The sequence below is a fragment of the Myxine glutinosa genome, chromosome 7 (genome assembly GCF_964187855.1).
Source record: "Myxine glutinosa chromosome 7, kmMyxGlut1.1, whole genome shotgun sequence".
Lineage (NCBI taxonomy): Eukaryota > Metazoa > Chordata > Myxini > Myxiniformes > Myxinidae > Myxine > Myxine glutinosa.
The window spans coordinates 160,333,642-160,357,655 of record NC_136267.1 but is presented as its reverse complement, the minus strand read 5'-3'; the positions used below and the strand labels follow the sequence as shown (position 1 = coordinate 160,357,655).

Sequence of the window (24,014 nt, the reverse complement as noted above, 5' to 3'; positions counted from 1 at the left end):
GGACTCGCAGGACGACCACAATGCTTATGGACTCTTGGTCGAGCTGAGTTCCCAAAGAGGGAACAGGGACTGCAAAAAGCCACGTCACACTCTCCTGAGTCGCTGTGGCCAAAAGACAGGCTCTGGCGACCTGATCTGTCCTGTTTAAAAACAGGCTGGAAAATGACACTCTTGCCACCTCAATGTCCCAAGTTTTTTGACTGAGCTGGGACAGGCTTTCAGGTTTGCATGCACCAAGCTCCATGACGATATGGCCGCTGTCAGCTTCCCCATTTGTGTCAAAATGCTTACGTTGCAGAGAATGGCATCAACTAAGGGGTGGGCAGCCAGCAATGAGATGAAGCCAGTGAGGGCAATGTCAATAGCCTTCCTGAAACCCAGACCACACTGCTTAACTGGAAGCATGGCCTGTGTCCAAGGAGTGTCATCAAAAGCGACATTGGAGATTTTGCATACAGTATTGCAAACGGTGCAATCAAAAGCTCCCAGCTGTGCACCATTTAGGTAGGAGGGAGATGCACACAAGATATAAAGGAGCTTGGGCATGGCGAAACATTTTTTTGAGTAAAACATATGCTTCGTGTGCATCAATTAGCTCCAGGTGGCCTGTCATCGGATCAAATCGTCATGTTTATCAGTGATAGCTTTGGGCAATGGCCTCAAAGAGATCTGAGTGCCAATAAGTGTGCGGTTGTTGATTAGGAAAATCTCAATATTGGGGGGGGGGGGGGGGGGGGACTGCTTTGAATATTGTTTCAGTGAATTGACAGCCATCCGACAATGTGTGTTCAGGATGGTCAGCTCACACTTGCCGCCATTAATGTCAAGGCCAATGTCAGACAGTTGGCCAATGATATTTTGAAGGTCGGCCAGCACTTTTGCGGGCTCATCACCAAAGGATGCGTCATCGAGATACCATATGTTAAGCTCCGACTGAACCCCACAAGCTATGTGGTCGATGTCCACAAGCCGGGCCCGCAGGGGTCACCCTGTTGGATGCCCATTGCTGAATGAATGGCCTCGTCACTGTAGAATAAGACTGAAGGCTTGGCATATGCCTGCCAGATGAGTGGATAGATGCTGGGGTTGCACTTTTGTACTTCAGTCAAAAAAATATCACACCTCAAGCATTTGAATGCGTTACACATGTCGATGTTAAGGAAAATTAACTCCAATGGTTGTCCAGTGGGCTATATCCGTCCCTGTCCATGCGGATCGACCTGAGTCCATAGACATGCTGGCTGTCCCAGAGTCTCAGGGAGAGGCTGCCAGGCCACATGTCCAGGCGGTCACCACACGTGGCCGTCCATGGTGCCGCCACCAAAGTGCAGCCTGCAACACCTCCCCCTAGTGGCCCTCATGATACACCATGCCAGGTGCCCATGAGTCACCACCTCGGACCCCCGGAGGTCTCAACCCCCACCAGGTTCCAGCGACCCTGCCGGCCTGAGACACTCGCTCGGGCGGTGCCCCGACGGACGAGGGATGCCACACTCCACCAGACCCCCCGTGGGGCCCGGGTCGTACCACGACACCCATGGTCGGACCCCGTGTCCAAATTCTGCCAGAACAGCCCCACAGCTGCCTGACACCAACCAATTTCCAAGTGGGTCAATTTCCCACGAGGCCGACCCCAATGACCTCTCCTGGTCCGAATTTCACAGCCCGGGGACCAACTCCCTCCAAGGCTGTTCCAAATTGAACTCCCATTTAAATATGACTTAAAATTTAATTTTAAAATGTTTGGCCTCGGGTGCCCAACCGCAGCTGCAGGTTACAACCCCCTTTTCGGGTTTGTCTGCCCCTCCCTGCAGCTGTTCCAAAATCACGAAAGGGATCACCTTTTCCAAGGCTCCATTTCCCACCTCCCCCATATCCGAATCCAGCTCGGGGCCAAAACACCCCCCCCCCCCCTGCTGGGTATTTAATTTCGGAACCTCCTGTGCACAATTGTGGCTCGAGGTGAGGGTCCCCTGGGTCACCTTAATTTCGTCCTGAGTATGCTTGACGGACCGACTCACCTCATTCTCCCAGACTCTGTTGGACTCGAGCAAACTCGAGGCCAAACAGCGACCGTTTGCTCGTGTGACCGAGGCAAAATAATTAGCAAGGGTGAGACATCTTCCTCTTCCTCCTCCCTCCACTATCCAAAGCTTCACGAACAGACACGGCCCAAGATACAGCCGTTTGCCAGCGCGACCAAGACAAAGGGAAAGAGCAAGCGAAGCGACCGTCCCTCACGCAAAGCCAGGACCAGAAGAGAGAGGACGATGGCACGACTGCATCTTTTCTCCTTCACTCTCGAATGTTCCATGCTGACGTCACACTCTGTCCAATCACCGAGCTCTACTCAATCATGAAGGCTGGGGCATGGCCTCCCCGTTACCATTTGTCAGGGGTGGAGTCTAATCTCCCTTCGGGAATGTTCGGGTGACGTCGAAGGCCGTGAGGCGGGGCTTGTGTGCAGATCGGCAAATGTGCTGGGTGTTGGTTAGCCCTGGCGGCGTGGTGAGCGAATGAGTCCATTTACAGTGCGATCGTCGTTTTATTGTAATGGCAGCCCTTTTTGATGCAATAATAACGAAGGGAAAAATCACAGGGCAATTACACACTGGGGTTTATTCTTAAGCCTTACCTAATTAGTACAGCTCCACCCCTCGTATGGAGACACATACGATCTTACCCGGACAATCGACACCACTTAGATACATCAAAGTGGTTTTTTTTTGTTTGTTTGTTTTTTGTATACAAGATCAAGGCTCGTGAAAGAGCTAACATTAATCACACAAAAAGTCAAACCGACACACAAAACACAAAAAACAAGGGGAGCGGCAGACAAGATGGGGAGAGAGGGGGAAGGACACAAACACAACATTTGAGAGCAGGGACATCGGGAGAAATGTGGGAGGGGGAGGGCTTGGGTGGAGGTGGGAGAGGTATAAAACATATGAACACTGCAAGGTTCTTCTTCTTCTTCTTTACGACATACGGTCCATACTAAAACTTACATATTCCTAACTTTCCTACTAGATTCATCATCAACCCCTACACACGTAACATTATGTACACACATATTATACGTGACATAGTATACTGTATATTATATACACATATTGTATGTAACATGTACTGTATATGATGTACACACATATACCTGAGATGTACTGTATATTATATGTACACACATATTATACGTGACATATTATATTGTATATTATATACGCACATATTGTACATGAGATGTTGTTGGCTCTATAACAACCAGCCAAACAGCATTGTTGTGAAAGCTTTTTTTATTCTGCATGCATGACCGAATCTGTGAATCTGTTTCAAATCCACATCTCTGCAAAAACCTCCGGAAATTGATAGTAATAAATTCTTCCTCAAATCTCTGCTGCTTCTCCCAAGCTCCTCTTGCTTGCTCTCTCCATGTTTTTTGTGAAAGTGCAAATATTTCGAGAGCTGCCTCAGCTCCACAGAGTATAAATGTTTGCCACAGCCCAATAGACAGGAACTGCTGTCTGCCCTCCCACAAAAAGAATGCTCTTCAATCCTCATGTATATGATATTTACTCTGCCTAAGAATGTTATCATAAAAGCCTAACCTCTCTCATGCCCTGATTCCTATCTTTATCTCATCATGTCTGCTATCCATCCGCTAGGCCAAGTATACAGAGTTTGGTGGCAAGAATCATTGATTCCATCATCACAGCCCAAATAGTCTTTCCTCTTGTCAAGTGGCCCGATCTAATAAGCTTCACACACTAACGCACCTTTAATCTTCCACTCTTGAATACCTTCATGCAGCATCATGACTGCTGTCCCCCTTTCGCTTCATACAGTTCAAGTGATCCTGCCAAAAACCCGCATCGAGTTTGCGTCGCAGACACACCATCGAGTGCACGGAGAGGAACGGAGTTGGCGGCACGGAGGGAAGAACCTGAGCAGAGCGTGAAGGAGTCCGGCCCAAAGGACAATCTTGTGGGGGGAAAGCAGCAAAAGGCCAAAGTTTGGAAGGGGGGATTGAGGCTTTGGGGGGCCTGGAAGGGGGAATTGAGGACTAGGAAGAGGGCTTGCGAACTTAGTATTAGGGGGTTTCAGTTGGAGGGGAAATGTAAGGCAAGTGACGGTGGATTGACCAGCTTAATTGGGCTCTAGATTGCCGAAGCAGTTACACAATATTGGTTGCACTCGGCCTACCAAATAAGATATTGTTACGGTTCGCGGTTAAGGATGTTATATTTGCCGAGCGGAGGCTCCGCGACCGAACAGTTGTTCCCCGACTCACCCGATTCACCCAGACGTTGGCCGTATCGTGCCACCGCTATTCAATCGGGAAAAGACTAAGACGACGAATGCAAAGAGGAAGAAGAAGACGTACAGAAGAGTAACGGGGTTTATTATTATTATTTACACACATAAGCAAAAAGAGCAGTCACGTTTATTTACAGGGGACATGAGACGCAGGTGACACAGTGAAAATTACTAGCTTATACAGACTTAGTTACTACCCAGGACAGCACGAACAAAACAAACTCACGTAGGCAAAATGGGGAAATTGCAGGCAGGAATGGCTGGAAAGGATGAGCAGGTGGGATCACCGGGCACAGCAAGCAGGTCCACTCCGGGCGGGAAGCGGGGAGCCGGCAGCTCCTTGTATTCTGCTTTACAGCGCACACCGTCAGGGCTTCACGCGGCTGGTTGAAACGGGGCTGCACTCCTCTGTTGTATCTCTCGTGTAGCTTGTTTCGTAAAAGCTCCTCGGCTTTCTCTTGGACCCTTTCTTTTGTCGTGTCCCTCTCCACGCAGCTCAGCTCGTATTTTTCTTCCTCTCACTTCCCTTCCAGCGCGGGTCTCTCCACCCAGGTCAGCTCAGCCTTTTTGCAACCCTCTTCGTATTCCCTTCCTCTCACTTCTCTCCAGCTCATCTGCGATCTTCGCACCCTTCTCGCATACCGTTAGCGCGGGTCTGACACGCCCTCCACGGTTTCGGTACCGCCCTCTCCCCCGTGCTCTGTTTCGTGACCTTGTATGGTAATCCCACGGGCTTGTCTCCTTATTTGGGCATCGCGCCGACGGCACGCCCTCGTGGCGAGCCACGGGCTTGTTTCCTTATTTGGACATGGGGCTGCACAGCCCCGCCCTTCTTGGCGCGCCCTGGGCTTGCCTCTCCCTGGCGACCCCGCCCCTCCTGTTCAAACAGAGCACGGAGCACATTTTCACTATAGCAGCGAATTGAGAGGGCGTGCACCCCATGCTTGTGAACTGCTTTACCCACAGATGGAGAGTTTGGCTGGGAAATGGAATTATTGAAGGGGAGCTATTCTCTATTGATTCGGTGCAATGGAGTGTCATTCTAATGGAAGACAAGGCCTTACTCTAAAACACATAATAAGATATAAGCTATCGAACAGAGGTATTCTATGATTGGCTGACGTGTTTGCTTTATGGACTAATTATGAGACGCCCTTTGACCTTTACACACTGGAGCAAGGAGGCTCAGAATAAAGCAATAATAATAATACACACAATAAAAAAAACACAATCCTCATATCCGCAACAATATGTTGTGTGACTGTCAGCAAGGTACTCGCTCCCACTTGGGCTTCTTTGTATACTTGGTAACACGACTCTGGGCGTGGGATCCCATAGGAAGTTTTGAGGCGACAGGCTGTCGTGGTCTTTAGAGATATGCCACCCTCTTTGGAGTTATCAGGAGGTGAAATCAGACACAATACTCTCACTATCAACCATGAACTATATTCTCAGATCATCATAAAAGCTGGTCTTAAAGGCCAGTTGCAGACTTTATATCCTCTGTCATGTCAAGTCCTTCCTTCACAAATATGAACTTCTCACAGCCTTTGTCTGTAGATCAATTTAACTATTTGAGATTGGAAGCAATTTTTGCTTAGAGGGCAAGGACTTGCTGCATTTTTATGGCTGAACAGCAGGTTCTGGAAATAGAAGAGTCCTCAAGAGAGAAGCAGAAACAGAAAACATAGGGGGTGAAGAGGCTAAAAGCCTTGAGGCTGAAAAAGGAGGCCACTAAAATGTTGGAAGTTGAATTGGAGATTGGCATCTTGAGGTACAGGGTGCTCAGCGAAGTATTCGCCTGGAGAATGCGAATAATTTTACGCAGGCTAGAGCTCCAAAGCTCCCTGTCTTTGTTGAAGGGAAAGATGAATTGGACAGTTATGAAATGGGATTTGAGCGTTTTTGATACCAACGGTGAATGGGGCAGAGTTGCCTGGTGCTGGCTTAGAGGTTAGGGTGACAGCTTGGGATCCCAGGATCCTGGGTTTGAATCCCAGTCGATCGCTGAATTAACGCCAGGGGGGGGGGGGGGGGGGGAGGGGGTGTTGACTCAGCCTGTCATCCTTCCGAGGTCGGCAAATTGAGTACCAGTTCACTGGTAATTCCCTGTGTGTCGCAAAAGGCGACTAACAGGGTTGGCGGCAGGAAGGGAATCCGGCCATAAAACATTGCTTCAAAAAGGGGACCAAGGTGCCAAAAAAAGGCCAATCCCTGCTCTCTGGGGAAAAATGGCCTCTAAAGGCGGTTGTTGGTGAATGGGGCAGAGCAGGATGGGCTATCTTGCTCAGCGCTCTGTTAACGAACAAAACACACAATGTATATTGAATATAGCCGCCACACCTGATACCTTGGAATTTGCAAGCTATCGGATGTGGCGGCTGTTGATTAATACCAGTTGAAAGAAGCATTTTTCGAAGAGGTATGATTGCACTGTGGATGGGTAGAGGCCCAAGTCTAATGGTGTCAAGCTAGAGATATCAAAGAGACCTGAGAAACTTGTAGTCAAATTAAGAAATCATCTGACAGAATGGATTGAACTGTCAAAGACTGAACAGACATTTGATGACTCGTGTACCTTGTTGATAAAGGAATAATTTAATTGTACATGCCCAAAGGATCCACCTCTTAATTGCATGAGATGCTACTGTAGAATGTTTGAGTTCACTATGAGGGAAGATCTTTTTTAATTGCCCATAAAAAACATCTGTGAAGTGCCATCGAGTGTGTTCAGGTGAAGGAGTACGAACCTGTTATACTGGTAGGAGATAAGGGTGTGGATTATTCCAGCGTACAGTTGAACATATGTAAACAGTATAGCCATTACAGTTGTGGACTGTAATTTCACAGCATTAGGAAAGCTCTGATAGGCAGTGCTCGGCATGCAACCAGTTTGGGCCTAAAGCTAGGGAATGCAAGTCGTTTCCTAAAGGTGAAAAGTAGTGGGTGCAAAGTGTATGAAGGTTTGTGTAGGAAATGCCAACAAACGATTATTGTAATTGCAAAGATCGTGAAGTGAGTGCCACTTGCCTGATGAAAACCTTCTCATTATGAAAGGTGAAAGAACCCAAAAGTTAGAGGTGTCAGATATCGAGTCTGCATTGGTGAGGACCATTTATTACCTCCGCCACCAAAGGTGGATGAAGGTTATGTTTTCACCCATGTCTGTCTGTTTGTTTGTCTGTCTATGAACAAGATATCTCAAAAAGTTGTGGATGGATTCGGACGAAACCTGGTAGAGAGGTTGTGTGTGTGACATGGACTAATAAATTCGATTTTGGGGAAGATCTGAATATGGATTCGGATACGATAATTATTTATTTTTAAGTGATTCTTCACCATTGAGTGATGGGGCTAAAACGGATACATAGCAGGATATCGCAAAAAGTTATGGACGGATTTGGATAAAACGTGGTGGACCGGTTGGGTGTGTGACAAGGACGAATCGATTCGATTTTGGGGAACACCTGTATATATGTATTCAGATACGACAATTATTTAATTTTTAAGCGATTCTTCATCATTGAGGGATCGGGCGAAAAGCGATATATAACATGATATTAAAAAAGTTACGGATGACTTATGACTAAACTAGGTGAATGAGTTGGTTAGGTGACAAGAACAAGCTGATTAGATTTTGGTTCAGGTCCGAATCCTGATCCAGCCTATCATTGGGATTCAAAACAAACTGTTCAGCCTGGCGCAGGTATGCGCTCTACCGAGTGCCGTTCTAGTTACATGCATGTGCCAATCTGATTCTGTTGGGGAGCAGTGTCTGTATCCAACCCATCGCTGGAGCGAGAAGGCAGATCCCAGTAATCAACGAGCTTAGGAACACTTTGGAGAAAGTTTTGAGAGACAAAGAGAAGGTCCTGAATCTGATATTGTCATTGCCACAGTGGGTTATTTATTTATTTTCTTGTGTTTTTTTGACCCAAGATCTGTTCTGCATTTATTGATTGCACTGTTCTTCCTTATGCCCTGTAATTTATTTATAACAAGCAGAAGTACCCGGCGTTGCCGGGCAGGGGAGTGGGTGGGGGAGGGGGAGAGGGGGGGTGAAGGGGAGGGGGGAAGGGAGTGGAATTAGGGGAGGGGGGGAAGGGGAGGGGAAGGGGAGGTTAGGGGGGAGGGGGAGGGGAGAGGGAGAAGGGGAGGGGAGAGGGAGAAGGGGAGGGAAGGGGGGAGGTGGGAGGGGGGGAGGATATGGGGGGAATAGGAGGGGTGGGGGGGAATGGGAGGGGATGGAGGGGGGGAAGGGGAGGGGAGGAGGGAGGGAGAAGGGGGGAAGGGGAGGGGAGGAGGGAGGGAGAAGGGGGGTGGTGGGGGGGGTTGGGGGGGAAAAGAGGGGTAGTGGGGGTAGGCTTGGGGTTGTAGGGGGAAGGGGGGGGAAAGGGTAGGGTATGGGGGGGAAGGGGAGGGGGGAGGGGAGGGGGGAGGAGAGAAGGGGAGGGGAGGCAGGAGAGGACGGGGGTTCTTATATATGCTGGTGGGTGAATGTGGCGTTCATCACGTTTCTGAGTTAAGTGTAATGCCGATCAGGAAGAAGAACAAGCCGTACTACCAACTTTGTACACTTCCGGAATAGTTTGATTTATTTGTATTCAAATGTCTGGTGATTGTTTTGTATTCATTTATGCAAATGTGTACTTGTATATAACTGTCATTAATTTAAAAAGGCTTCGGCACAAGAGCGATTTTTTTTAACTAAAAAAAAACGAACTCTTTTTTTCAATTTTTTTTTCCCCCCTAAAACACTCCCAGGCATTCACTGATGAACCTCTGAAAGTTTGACGAAGATCCGTTCAGCCAACTCTGAGAAAAATGGCGACACAGACACACACAGAACAACATCTCTCTTCGGTAGTAAATAAACCATTTATTTGATAAGAAACATCTCACCCCCTTTTGCCTTCGCACGCGATGTTTCGCTTCTCACACAATGATTGAATGGTAAACGCTGAAACACATTTGTTATTACATAAAAAAGAATTGTGAGGGGTTGAATTATGAAAGTATGTTTTAATAAATTCCAAGGAGGGGAAGAGGGTATTTTATGCATCATCTCTCTATATTATAAAAGAAAGTTTTTGTTTGTTTGTCTGCGCAAGCTAATCTCCTGAACGGTGAAAGATAGGAGGAAACCTCCAATACAAAAATGTCGGGACGGGCCCTGGGAAGGTTTTAGGCTAGGTGGCGAGGCCGGTCGAGGCCCACCTCGGGTGAGCTGGGCCCATTTCACAATTAAAAGCTGAGCTGAATTATAGTAGTCAATCGTCTACGGCCGCGAGTAAAAGCTGGATTATAGTAGTAAATTCATTCAAAAAGAACCAAAAATGTCGGGACGGGCCCCGGGAAGGTTATAGGCTAGGTGGCGAGGCCGGGTGAGGCTGCGTCGGCCGAGCTGGGCCCATTTCACAATTAAAAGCTGAGTTGAATTATAGTAGTCATTCTTCTACGGCCGCGAGTAAAAGCTGAATTATAGTAGTCAATCTTATACGGCCGCGAGTAAAAGCTGAGTTAGAGGAGTCAATCTTATACGGCCGCGAGTAAAAGATGAGTTCGAGTAGTCAATCTTATACGGCCGCGAGTAAAAGCTGAGTTAGAGTAGTAATTTCATTCAAAAAGAACCCGGGCAACGCCGGGTGCTTTCGGCTAGTCCTATTATAAAACAGTAGGAACAGCTTGTCCAATGGCATTAGAAGTCTTTAATCATTGTACACATTTTTCATCAGACGATACTTTGGCTTATCTATCTATAATTCCAGTAATCTCTGTGTGTGTGTGTGTCTGTCTGTGTGTTTGTCTGTGACCGCTGTTTCTCGACAACCACGGGTCCGATATACTTTTAACTTGCCAGGTATATTGCTGGGGACCCGAGGATGTGCCTTTTCAAGGTTTCATATTAATCGGACAATTACTTACCGAGCGATGTCCAAAAAACGATTCAACCAATCAGAGAGCAGCGAACTAGCGCGTGTGCCGAACGTGGCGGACACACTCTGCCTCGGATGGCACATTTGAGAGCGTATTCATTTATTTCACGTTTGCAAACTATGTTGGCGCTATGTTGGCGTTAAACGATGTTTTAAAACTAATAAAAACGAATTTGCGATTCATTCGCTTTCCTGCGCGTTTGTGTACGCGATGGCGATTTCTTTACCAAACTCCGGAAGCCGTTCGCTTTGGACCAAACCATTGCATGTAAATAGAGGGGGGGGTTCTGTGGTCGTTGCGAATGGACCAAACCATTCATGTAAATAGAGGGGGGGGATTGTCACTGTACTCGCAAGCCGTTCGCCGTTCGCTTTGGCGTTGCGAATGGACCAAACCATTTCATGTAAATAGAGGGGGGGGATATAATTTTAGATAGATATATAGTACGGGCATATATATAGTACGGGCATGCCCTAGTGGTAAATAAATGACAATAAGTTTTGGAAAAGCTATCTGCAGAAGATCTCAGGAAAAAAAAAAAACACAAGGGTACTGACCTGATGTTCAGGTGCAAATGTCGATGGTGGGTTTGCCTTAGGTAAGGTGATGCAGGGAGCAGTAGATACTGGAGCTGCAACTGAACTGGCACTTGCATGGTGTGTGCCTTCACCCACCAGAGGAGAGGAATCTGCACCACAATAAACATACACTTATATTATTCTGCCAATGGAACAAATTGGCATGGACATTATTTTACATTTACTATGAAAATATCAAGAACTAGAACGACACTCGGTGGAGCACATACCTCCGCCAGGTTGAACAGTCTATGTTTTGTATCCCACTGATAGGGCCAGATCTGCATACAGATTAATTTGTCCTCGTCACATAAAAAAATCTAATCGGCTTGTTCTTGTCACCGACCCAACTCATCCACAAAGTTTTATCATAATCCAACCACAATTTTTTGAAATCTCATGCTATATATCATTTTGGCCTCATCTCTCAATGGTGAAGAATCACTGATTTTTTTTTTTTTTTCAATTCTCATATCCTGATCCGGATCTTCATCAAAATCTAATCAATTCGTCCTTGTCACACAACTCAGCTATCCACCAAGTTCCTTCCAAATCCATACATCATTTTTTGAGATGTCCTGCTCACAGACAAACAAACAAACAGACAGGGGTGAAAACATAACCTCTGTCCACCTTTGGTGGTGGAAGTAATAAAATTATACAAGTTCCTCATTAAACTAATTAAAACTTATTGCAAAATCCTAAGTAATTCAGTTAGCTTTGCTTTCCGAGCAGCACTACAACCTAGGATGTTACTGTGTTCATACCACAGCTTGTATTGGAAGCACGACAAAATGCTGGAGACGATTTTGCTGAATGTTCGGTGCTTGGCCGTTCTTGCTGATGTGAAGAAGAAGAAGGTTCTTGCTCTCCTTGGTCACAATTCGCATGGAGCTTCTTCTCCAGTCGAGCTCGCTCTTCCCGTGCTGTTGGATCATCCCACACAATTTGTTCACCCTGGGAATGTTCCGAATGTGTCTCTGAAAGCTTGTTCCTGCACCACCAAGACACATCACAGGCTTGGGAAGCAGTAAGTTTTGAGAAAAATCCACACAAATTCAATCGTATAATGAAAACTCACCACTCAAGAAAATTGATAATTTAAATATCCAAAACAAAAGTTAGGTCAGAAGATGGTGTCCTTTGCAAGTGTTCCACTCCTGAATGGTTGAACGCCTTTCCCATGTTTGTAACAAAATACATACCCCACATGATTTTGATGCAACATGGCATCACTTTGGGTTACCAAACTACTTTCCATCGATGATTAATATACGAGTAAATGGGGTTGGAAACCACAACTTTGAGGTATTTTATTAGCTATGTCTGTCAATCATTACAATATAGTACCTTGAAAATCTTACTTCAGGAAGCCACAACAAAAGAACTACACAAACCTAAAACACCAGATTTCAGCAATGAATAACCAGTATATTTAAAGTTATACCCAGAACATCAAAACGATTGAAATAAATATCTCTACCGGATAAAATCCATTCAAATATTGCTGTGATAATAATAGTCAGGTTCACTATGTCAATAAATTATATTTCGTTCAAAATCATGGTAGATTAGCAAACCTATACATTTTTGGAAAGGTTATAGCATAAGGAAACTAAAAATCAATGTTTACATTTGGAGAGATACCTGTATGGCGGCCATTTTGGATTTTCAAAATGGCCACTGTAAAATACATATTTTGTTCTATTTCTGCCTCTAATTACCCTAAAAACTTTAAAAAATATACTAAACCTATATTTTCAGGGACAAGGAATCCAATGAAAGTATCAAATTAGTGCTATGGGGAATGGTAAGACACGAATCAAAGGTTTTCAATTGCAAAATACTGTCTTTATATTCGCGATAAGTTGCATAATCAAATACATGTTATCATTTTGTACAGGCAGTTAATAACATCAAAATGTGTCACAATAATTCATATCACCAAACATACACAGGCAGTCAGCAAAATCATATATACACATGCAGTCGGTATAACTTCACATCTACACAGGCAGTCAATGACAAAATATACACAGGCAGTCAATGGCATCAAACATACACGATTACAGAATATGCCATTTAGAGTTCGTCATCACCGTCCTGTGTGTCGTATCCGACAATATAGTCCGCATCGTTTTCACAGTCCGTTCCACACAAGCAAAGGTCGGTCAAATTGATTGGCAAATCGAATTGGTCGAATGGTCGATCGAATCGAATTCGATGAATCGAATCGAATTGGTCGAATGGTCAATCGAAGCGATTGGTCGAATGGAATTGGTCGATTGGTCGAATTGGTCGAATCGAATTGGTCGGAATTGGCAAATGTAAACATTGATTTTCAGATTTTCCATGTAATAACGTTTCCAAAAATGTATAGGTTTGTTAATCTACCATGATTTTGAACGAAAAAACATAGTGAACCTGACTATAAAGTTTATTGCAAAACCCCACTCACAGTGGAAGCACTTGCACAATTTATTAAATTATAGCCGTCTGGTTCGGATAAAATCTTTCAAGAGACTAATTCTTCAACTAGATGGTATTCATAGAATACTTACCCTGTGCAGTCAACTTGGTGCAAGCCAACTCTTCTATTTTTGAACATTTTTTATTCTTTAATCCAATATGGCTGCCAAACCACGTGAGCGATTACATCATAAATTGATATTCTCTAATACTCGTATAATTGTTGCATAGATCATGCTCAATAAATTTAAAACTGATAAGACTAAGCGTTGTCCCTGTCAAATCATGACGTCATAATTACGACACCAATGACATTGTTAACAACACCTATTCCACAGTGGAGTTCTTTACAATGAGCCACGTTTGAATTTTTCTACGGAGCGGTTTTGGAGATATAGAGGTGTAACGTTTTTCAGCTTTCCAAGATGGTGCCTGTACCATGTGACCTATTACATCATAATTATCATTAAAATATTCTACAGGAGGAGGCGCTTCTATGGTGACGATTTAGTGTACATCAGACCACCAGTTGCAGAGAAAAAAAAAATCATACTGATCGGATGAAGCGTTATACTTGTCGAATTATGATGTCATACCGAAGGCACCAATGACATCATCACTAACACATCTTATTCCCCATGGGGAGTACTTGACAATGAGTAATGTTTCAATTTTTTCCATTGAGTGGTTTCAGAAGATATAGAGGTACAAAGTTTTTCCAAGATGGCGCCTGTACCACATGACCTATGACGTCATAATTATTAAAATATTCTACAGGAGGCGGCGTTCCTATAGTGAATATTTTGTGAATCGGACGAAGAATTGCAGAGAAAATAAATTCATACTGATCGAATCAAGCTTGGTACTTGTCGAATTATGACGTCATCAATAAGGTACCAAAGGCATCATAATTAACATATCTTATTCCCCATGGGGAGTTCTTTACAACGAGCCATGTTTCAATTTTTTCGATGGAGCGGTTTCAGAGATATGGAGGTGCAACGTTTTTTGATTTTTCCAAGATGGCTCCTGTACCACGTGACCTATGATGTCATAATTATCATTACAATATTCTACAGGAGGAGGCACGCCTATGGTACAAATTTGGTGTCCATCAGACTAACAGTTGCAGAGGATTTTTATTTATTTTTAAATACTGATCAGATCAAGTGTTGTACTTGTCGAATTATGATGTGATAATAATGAAGGCACCGATGAAGTCATCATCATATCTTATTCCCCATGGTGAGTACTTGACAATGAGCCTTGTTTCAACTTTTTCCATTGAGCGGTTTGGGAGATATAGAGGTGTAACGTTTTTCCAAGATGGCTTCCGTACCACGTGACCTATGACGGCATAATTATGAATTTAAAAATTCTAGACAGAGGCGCTCCTATGGTAAAATTTCGTGTCAATCAGACCAACGGTTGCCGAGAAAATAAATGTTTAAAAAAGCAGGACACGTACGTACGCCACACATATGGGCGCACCCAAATGCTTAACCCTGCTTTTTGCTTCGCAAGCGCAGGGTAATAATAGCAATGAAAAATAAAATACAGTGCAATAAGAAAACAAATAATGAATAAGTAAACTAGAACGGCACTCGGTAAGGAGCATACATCCGCCAGGCTAAACAGCTTTTGTTTTTGTCTCACACGCAACCTGTCCACCAAGTTTCCGGTGAATCTGTCCAAAACTTTTTGAGATATCATGCCATACTGTACATCTTTTATGGCCCGACCTCTCAATGGTGAAGAATCGGTGAGAATTCCAGTATCCGGATCTTCACTAAAATCGAATTATTTTGGCCTTGTCACACACCCAACCTGACCACCAAATTTCGACCAAATCCGTCCATACCTTTTTGAGATATCCTGCACACAGACAGACAGACACAGACAGACAGAGGTGAAAACATTGACAGCACGTGGGTCCAGGGGAACGGTACAGCATCATGGGTTTCAGCATGAAGTCCCCTTTTGCATTTGTGCAGAGAAGAAGAGATACCTGTTCCTTGGCAGCCTTGAATCGCAATGCTGTCTCCTTTCATACAATCCCGATGCTGTCAGACACCAATGCTTTGAGATGAAAGTTCTCATGGGCACCTTTTTCCAGAAGAGGCCGGTTTTTATCAGCATTGAAGATCTGTTCTGGGAGATATCCCTTCTCTTCGATCAGCCATGCAAGTTGAGCAGGGAAATTTTTTGCCACGTCATGGTCCACAGAGGCACACTCCCCTGTGAGCTTCACATTTTTGAGACAGCACCACTCCTTCAAACGATGGACCCATCCCCTGCTTGCTGTGAATGAACTCGCACTACTTGTACCATCATCGCTGGTAGGAGCTCGTAGGACATACCACAAAGCTCGCTTATAGTGCGGCTAAGATACGTACTCTTTTTTAATGTGGCCGCAAAAGCTGTGCAAACGCGAAGCATAACGCCGCAAATGCAGAAGCAGGCCATGCTCATGGCTCGTAGAAGATGTCTTTTTGCGGATGTCCAGCTGCTTTATGTGTGTTTGGTGTAAGATGGGTTTTACAACTGTGTCATGCTTGCGCTTCCTGAATTTTTTTTTTTGTGCCCGCGAAAAATTGTAAATTCGCAGAACACATGGCCGCGAATGGAGAAGCAGGTGCAATTTATCAACCGCAAACACGCGGAACCTGCAAATAGTGAGACTGCGAATAGCACGGTCCTACTGTGTGTGTATATGTATGTGTATATATATATATATATATATATATATATACGTATATATATATATATATATATATATATATATATATAGTTGCGGTTTTGAGTTTGTACAATAAAGGTTAAATTTCCCCCTCATAGTTTAGTCACACTACAACATGTAGCCTCGCGATAGTGCAGTTATTTCTTAGCATGTGTGAGCATAGTCCTTTTCCTGTGTTAGTTTTGCGTTGAGTAGAATAATGAGTCAGGTTCCCTTATTGCCTTATGCCGCCTCCATTGCCTTATGCCGCCTTACGCCTCCTTATGCTGCCTTTGGCTTTTTGGCGCGAATTAGCACGAGGCAGGCCTGGCAAATCAAGGCAAGACCGAATGAGGATGGCGGAGAAGCTGACGGTAAGCGCGAGCCGCCAATCAGGGCTCAAAGGGAGTGGCTGCGGCACTGCGTCACAGGGTGTGGTTGGAACATTCGAGAAGGCTAAGGGCGTGGCAATAAAACCCGTTGCGCGAAGCCCCCAGAGCAGTTCTGCGAAGGAGTGAGCTTGAAAGTTATTGGAGAGGCGCTTGTTGATGAGTTACGAGTTCTGCAAAGGGAGGCGCTTGAAAGTTCTGCGAGAGGAGAGCTGCACTAAGTTCTGTGAGAGTCAGTTATGAGCTCGGGGTTTTGTTGAGAGTTGAGAGTTATGAGCTCGGGGTGTGCAGTTCTGCGAAGGGAGGCGCTTGACTAAGTTTTGAGAGAGTTACGAGTTCTGAGAGGAGACGCGCATGAACCCAGCTATAAGCGCTCTTACCTAATTGGATGCTCGGTTGAGCTTGAGGCTCAACTTTTGAGGCCGAGCCTCTATTGGGTTACGCGAGTGATAGCGCGCCGGCAACTAAACGTGCTGTGGAAAACCACCAAGCCGGCGAGAGACGCGTACATTTCCCTCCTGCCTCATCTGCCCTTTGTTCGAGAGACGCGCTACAAGGGTCCCTTCCACTGCCTGCTTGCCTTCATCGCGGGACGTGCTGTGACCGGGGAGAGCCACGCCGGGCGGGGCCGTTCCTGGACCAAGGCAGCACGTGAACACCATCCTACCTGCATTTCCCCTTTGCAAGTGTGATCGGGCCCGTGTCTGGGATTTATATAAGACTGCTTAAGTTCTGCTCTGTGTCTCTCTGCTTTCTACCGACTTGTACATACTTGTGTAAATAGTAATTAAATAGTGTTCTTCCTTTATTCGACCGTCTCGTGTTTTCCATCATTGACTAAGCGTGGTGCGAATAGAACCGCTCTAATCGGGTTCCAATACTAACGGTAACTGCACGGACCACGTGGTACGCAATCCGCTCAGTGTACTCAAATTACGCGTGGCTCGTGCGAGGCTTGATTCCCCGCTTCCGCGGCGGCGCAGGTACTTAGGTATGTGCGAACATCGTCCCGGAACCCTACCCTGAGTTTGCCCGGGAGGGGCGATTCAAGTCTCTCGGTTGCGCCGACCCAAAAATAACAAGGGGCTTAATCTCCCCTTGGTAAGGGCAGGAAGGGCGGCGAAAACCATAACAATATATATATATATATGTATATACAACAACAACAACAACAACAACAACATGCATTTTAAGGCCATTTTCCCTGCTGGAGCAGGGGTTAGCCTTGCGGTCCCCATGACAATCTTCTCCATTTTGCCCTATTTACTGCATCTCTCCTTGTTAACCCCCTTGCCTGCATTTCTTCTTCCACCATCTTTAGCCAAGTCCTTCTCGGTCTTCCCCGTCCTCTACTTCCTTCTACATTCATTTCCATCATTTTTCTCAACCAGTCACTTTCATCCTTCCTCAACACGTGACCAAACCATCTCAACCTGTTCCTCTTCACAGCATCAATAACAGGCTCTATTCCCATCATCTTTCGCAATTCATCATTTGTCTTCCTCTCTCTCAACGATACTCCGCACATCCACTGAACCATTCGCATTTCCACCCTTTCCAGCCTTCGTTGCTGCTCTACGTTCATTACCCATGTCTCGCTCCCATAAATCATAACACTTCTCACACATGCAGCATACACCTTTCCCTTCAGCTTCAACGACACTCCCCTCCTCATTAGCACGCCACTCCCGAAACTTTCCGAAACTGCTACTGCAGCTCAATATACCGATATGGTTTCTAACTTCCTCTCCAGAGAATTAAACAGATTTGCAGAAGTGAGCCCATTGACGTGGTTTCAGCAATATGGTGCAACCTCCCACACCGCCTGTGTCCATGGCTACTGTAAGGGCGCTCTTTCCAAAGCATGTCATTTCCAGAAACGGCGATATTCAATGGTCAGCGAGGTCACCCGATTTGACTGCATGTGATTACTTATTGTGGTCATATCTAAAGGACAAAGTGTAGGTTAACCGTCCACAAACTCTTCATGAACTTAAGGAAAACATGAGACGCAAAATCAATGATATTGACATGGCCATGTTGCAGAACTTCATGAATAATTGGCGTCCAAGATTGGAGGAATGTGTCAGACGAAATTGTGTGCATCTCCTGGATGTTCTTTTCCACAAATAAATGGCATGTTCTGCACTTCACTTTCTTGTAAGAATTTGTTTTGAAATACAACTTTTTATTACCTTCACACGAGTGTTAAAAATAACCATATTTCTGGCTCACCCTGTATATATTGTTATGGAACCCAACGTCGGCCTCGGATCCCTTCTCGAGGGGGGATTAGTCCCCTCGTTTGTGACTGACCGACGTGGTCCCTGAAGCTGCACGAGCTCCCTCCAGAGGCAGGTGAGCAGCTTCGTTCGTGACCACGGATAAGATGTTAATTTGCCGAGCGGATGGCAGCCGCGGCACGAACCGTTAACAAAGACTAACCCGATCCTGAACGTTGGCCAAATCGTGCCACAGGTATTCAATGGGGAAAAGACAAAGACGACGGATGTGAAGAAGAAGAAGACAAAAAGGGTTTGAAATACGACTATAATTTATTACTAATATCTACACAATTAAAAGAAACCAAGGAGGAGGAAGGATAATAAAATAAAAACAGAAGAAGAAGAAGTGGACACAGTGCACCTTAGCTTACCTATGCAGTCTTACTTAACCCAGGACAGAACAAACAAAAGACAGACTCACACGAATGGGGAATGAAGGGTGGATTGGCTGGAGTGGTTTGGGACGGCAGAGAAGGGGAGGAAGGCACGGAGCTGGCTGGAGCTTGATCCCGCACGGGACGTCGGGCTGGACCTCGACGGCCACCGATGCCACCGATCCTGGTTCCCGCGGGGTAACGAGTCAAAGCTGCTGGTCGAGCCAAAGCTGCTGGTGGGGGGTCTGGCGTGACGGGTTCTCTCTCTCTCTCTTGACCTTAATCGTCTCTTCGTGCCGCCGTGGGGACGTCGCGTGCTTTCCCAGAACTCATCTGAGGTGGGGGCGTCTCCCGCGGGTTATATAAGCCCCACCCTCTAACCTTTATGAACCTCCCCGATCGCTCTTCCTCCGCCCTCTCAAGCCAAACCCCTCGTGCTTGGTTGGTTGTTCGGGGCTGGCTCACTCCTCCCCTCTATGACAAGGTGGAGACACGCCTTTCTTCTCCGACTTGACCGCGTGCGTAATGGAGGTTGTGGGGCGATTCGAACGAGCCCCAGCCAAAGGGCAGCAGTGGCGAATGCAGCAAACCGCCCAGTGCAGTTGGCAATTGACGAAAGGGGGGGAATCCATGGAGGTTCTGGGGAAATTGAAAGGGGATACTACCTTGTTTCACTTCGGTGCAATGCAGTATTAGTTAATGGATGACATAGCCTTAACCTAATACACACAATAAGGAAATAACTACCAACAAGGAGGAAATCTATGATTTGGCTACGTGATGGTATATGACCTAACTAAGGGACGCCCTTTGACCTTTATACACAACAACTGGAGGAAGGAGGGTGACATTTTACCACAATAAAAAAACAATTCTCATATCCACAACAATATATATATATATATATATATATATATATTGTTACGGACCGCGGATAAGATGTTACTGGATTTGCCGAGCGGATGGCAGCCGCGGCCCGAACTGTTAGGAATGACTAAGACCCGATTCCTTTAACGTTGGCCAAATCGTGCCACAGATATTCAATGAGGGAAAAGACAAAGGCGACGGATGTGAAGAAGAAGAAGAAGAAGACAAAAAAAAGGTTTTAAATACGATAATTATTTCTTACTATGTACAGGACCAAAGAAACCAAGGAAGAAGGAAAGATAATAAAATAATTTACAGAAGAAATCAAGGAGACACAGTGCAATGCTAGCTTACCTACAGTCTTAATTAACCCAAGACAAGACACACAAAACGGACGACAATCAAACTCACACGAATGGGGGAAATAGCAGGCAGGAATGGAAGGACTGGTAGGAGAGGAAGGTCCAACGGGAACCGGAGCTGGAGCTTGATCCTGCACGGGACGTCGGGCGGGACCTCGACGGCCACCGATGCCACCGCAATCTGGCCCCCGCGTCGCAGCGGGTCGAAACTGCGTGGTCTCAAAGCTGGTGGTGGTGGTCTCCAAGCTGGTGGTGGTGGTCTCCAAGCTGATAAAGGTGGTCTCCAAGCTGGTGGCGGTGGTGGTGGACTCTAAGCTCATCTGCCGTCCCTGGCGCAACTCTCCTTTCGCACTTCTGGACTTGGACTCCTCTTCCATCTCTGGCGCCCTTATGGTTTCGCACTCCTGTCAAAGGCTTCCGCGCGCGCTTTTTATAACGCCCGCGGGCGATCAAGCCGCCGGCCTCTAGAACACACCCATCGGTGAGCTCGCCTCGGCCCTGATTGGTCGGCACGGGCTCTCTGGCTCCGCCCTTGATGACGATGGGCAGGCACGCCCAGGATTCGGCAGCTCCTCCCCCTTCTTCTCCAAGCCTACCTCGTGGCTAATGGAGTCGCGGTGAAAACCGCCCAATAGCTGTGGCGAATGCAGTTGGCAATTGAGGCTTTATTAAATGGAAATGAAAGGGGATCTATCTATTTGAATTCGGTGCAATGGAGTGTCAATTAATGGAAGACAAATCCTTAGCCGAATACACAGAATAAGGAAATAACTACCAACAAGGAGGAAATCTATTATTGGCTAATCGTGATTGTATATGACCTAACTACGGGACGCCCTTTTTTTTTTTTTTTTTTTTTTTTTTTGTATACTGAATCGAGGCTTGTGAAAGAGCTGACATTTACTTCACAAACAAAATATATAAAAAGAGGGAGCGGAAGACAAGAGAATGGGAAGCACACAAACACTTGAGAGCACACAACATTTGAGAGCAGGGAGAGGGCTCGAGGGAGACAAACAAAATATATAAAAAGAGGGAGCGGAAGACAAGAGAATGGGAAGCACACAAACACTTGAGAGCACACAACATTTGAGAGCAGGGAGAGGCAGGGAGAGGGAGGGAGAGGGCTCGGGGGGAGGAGGCGTGGGAAGGGGTGGGGGGTGGGAGAAGTATAAAACACAAGGACACCAAGGACTTCCAGGTCAGAAGTTGGTATTTCAAAAAGTGGAATTGGGGTGAAATTATCGGGGATAGAAAAGATCAAGGTTTTGGATGGGGGAAGATAAGACCTTTATACCTTTGATAAGACCCTTTGACCTTTATACACAACTGGAGGCAGGAGGGTCCACAATAAAGCAATAAAAAAAACACAAAAAAAAAACACAATCCTCATATCCACAACAATATATATATTGTTACAGACGCGGTTGTGGATGTTAGTTTACCGAGCGGTTTGGTATGACCGCGTCTGCACAGTTTACCCGATTATACTCGAACGTTGGCCGAGTCGCGCTACGCTAGATCAATGAAGGAAAGGACACAACGGCTGGGTTAGATGACACGACACCAGGGGTACAGTTCTCAAGACCTCCGGAGGAGGTTATAATATGGGATATGCGGAACGTTTAGATTACAAGGACAAGAGGGACAGCATAGGAAGGTGGGCACTTAATCACGGTCTTATAGTAGCCCCGACAGACCACAGATAAACAGGACAAAACTGACTCACACAGGGATTGATGGCAAGGAAGGGCAGGTAGTCGAGGCTCAAGGTGCACCTTGGCTCAGGGGCAGAATCGACCCGGTTCGGTCAAGAGATGCGGGAGGTCTCTCAGCGCTCGGAGGTGGCGACTTCTCTTTCCAAGCTGGGGGCGCATCTGACGTCACGTCCGGTCAGTGGCTGCGTATATCCGGCGGGGAGTGACACGCCCTCGGCTCGTTAGCTCCGCCCCAGATGGAATCGGCCCGTTGCTTCTTATTGGGTGCGGGGGGTTACCGGGCTCCGCCCTTGACGAGGGGCCGACAGTCAGCCCCTTCGTGGTAACCCCGTCGGCGCACATGGGCAATGGCGGCTAACCAAGCCGGAGTGAGGACGCACACTCCCCGCGCGCTGTTGTTGTAGTTGTTGTTGTTGTTGTTGTTTCATGAGGAAGATGGGAGGAGGTATGGGGAGGTCCTAAACTCACTACTGGTGCCATACAATCACATTCTGGTGCAACAAAGAATCAGAATTAATGGAAACGAGTCCTTAACTGACATAGACTAAGAATAACTAGCAAGATGTCCTATAGTTGTCTACGTGAGATGCGGTGAACCTGGGCACGACATTTAATGGGGGAAAAAGGGGAAGGTCGGGGCTACAGAGTGTTGTTTACAGACAATGGGACTAGGGAATGGGGGATTGGGGATAGTTGGGGAGTATTGGGGAAATAGGGGAATATTTACAAGCGGATATGGATGGAGGCCAAATCCCATATCCGCAACATTGCACCCTTCTCTACCCTCGGGGCGTCCCGACCCGATAAATTTTTACCTACTTTAGTGTGGCACTCAGATGTAGTTCCCTCTACTATTAACTCTACCCAGAGTGCGACAGTTTTACAGATGTTCACAAATGAGTAAATATGTCCCCCTGCGACGTTGCACCCTTCTCCTCACAGAAACACACCCACAGGATAACCGAATCGCGGAAAGAATCCTCAAACTAAACACACAGCCGGCAGGGAGCATTATTTACATAAGACTACACTGATATTTACACTACGATCCAGGACCTGTTTTTGGAGGAACACATGCAGATGTTATGCATAGAGAGAGCACGCATGCCAGCATCGATACACCAACCCACGAGTGCTCTGTGGCCTTACGGCCTTTAATAATGTGCAGAGCACCCCTTCCAAGCACCAAAAGCACCACCCTTATTCATACAGTCAGCACCATCCGGTGCACCAATAAAGTGTTCAACAATCACCGGTGGTGTCGCAGCCGGCCGATGTTCTTCCGCTGGTCTTGCCTTCATGTGGTGCACTTGGCCTTCTTGCCTCTTTCAAAAATAAAGAAAGGCGCCAACCGCGTCCATTTCTAAATTGTGGCCGTCAAGGGGGCCAACTAAAAGTGGTTCACCTGTATGGCATAGGTGCCATGTTGACCCATAGGTCTATCAACGGGTGGTGCTTGCCCGCAAAAGAACTGCGGTCCATGGTGGGCGGCCACAAACATTGCGGTCCATATGGTGTATCGATCCCGGCAGCAAGCAGCGAAAGTGCAGGCCCACAACTGCGGAGCCAGCACCTCTCTCTCCTCTCTCTCTGCCCCAAAGCCAGATCCTCGGAGGTGGGAGACAAAAGAAGAAGACAAGTGAGTAAGGTGGTAAGGGCGCAAAAGTGCACGCAATACAAGGTGATGCACACTGGGGGCACATGGGAACCAGGTGAGACAGGTACGTTCCTACCATACGCCCCCCCCCCCCCCACCAGGTAACCTACATTGCCCCTCCCTTACCCCTTACTGTATCCACAAAACACAACACTACCCATAAACATCTACTTTACAAATCAACAAACGTCCCTACTGTCTTCCCCGTTCCTCCCATAAACCAAATTCGTCTTCTCTCCCTCCTAACCAATCAAATTTGCCATTTTCAACTCTCATCAAAATTTGCCATCTCCAACTCAACATCATAATTTGCCATTACCAATTCATCATCAGTCCCGCCTAAGG

The 24,014-nt window shown here is 46.3% G+C and overlaps 1 protein-coding gene across 2 annotated transcripts in view; it reads right to left on the bottom strand.

The window, feature by feature from the left end:
• Positions 1 to 24,014, bottom strand: part of TOPBP1 (DNA topoisomerase II binding protein 1) — a 204,258-nt gene that overhangs the window by 27,896 nt on the left and 152,348 nt on the right. The window contains exons 21-22 of one of the 2 annotated variants that reach the window (XR_013624186.1): positions 11,597 to 11,786; positions 10,809 to 10,939 (exon numbers count right to left, since the gene is read on the bottom strand). Coding sequence is in view for 1 of the 2 variants with exons in the window: in XM_078782464.1 (XP_078638590.1) it covers positions 10,809 to 10,939; positions 11,597 to 11,823 (358 nt within the window). In the remaining variant the exon portion in view is untranslated. Of the gene's footprint in view, positions 1 to 10,808; positions 10,940 to 11,596; positions 11,824 to 24,014 lie in introns of both variants that reach the window. The other variant, XM_078782464.1, reaches the window with a different exon arrangement.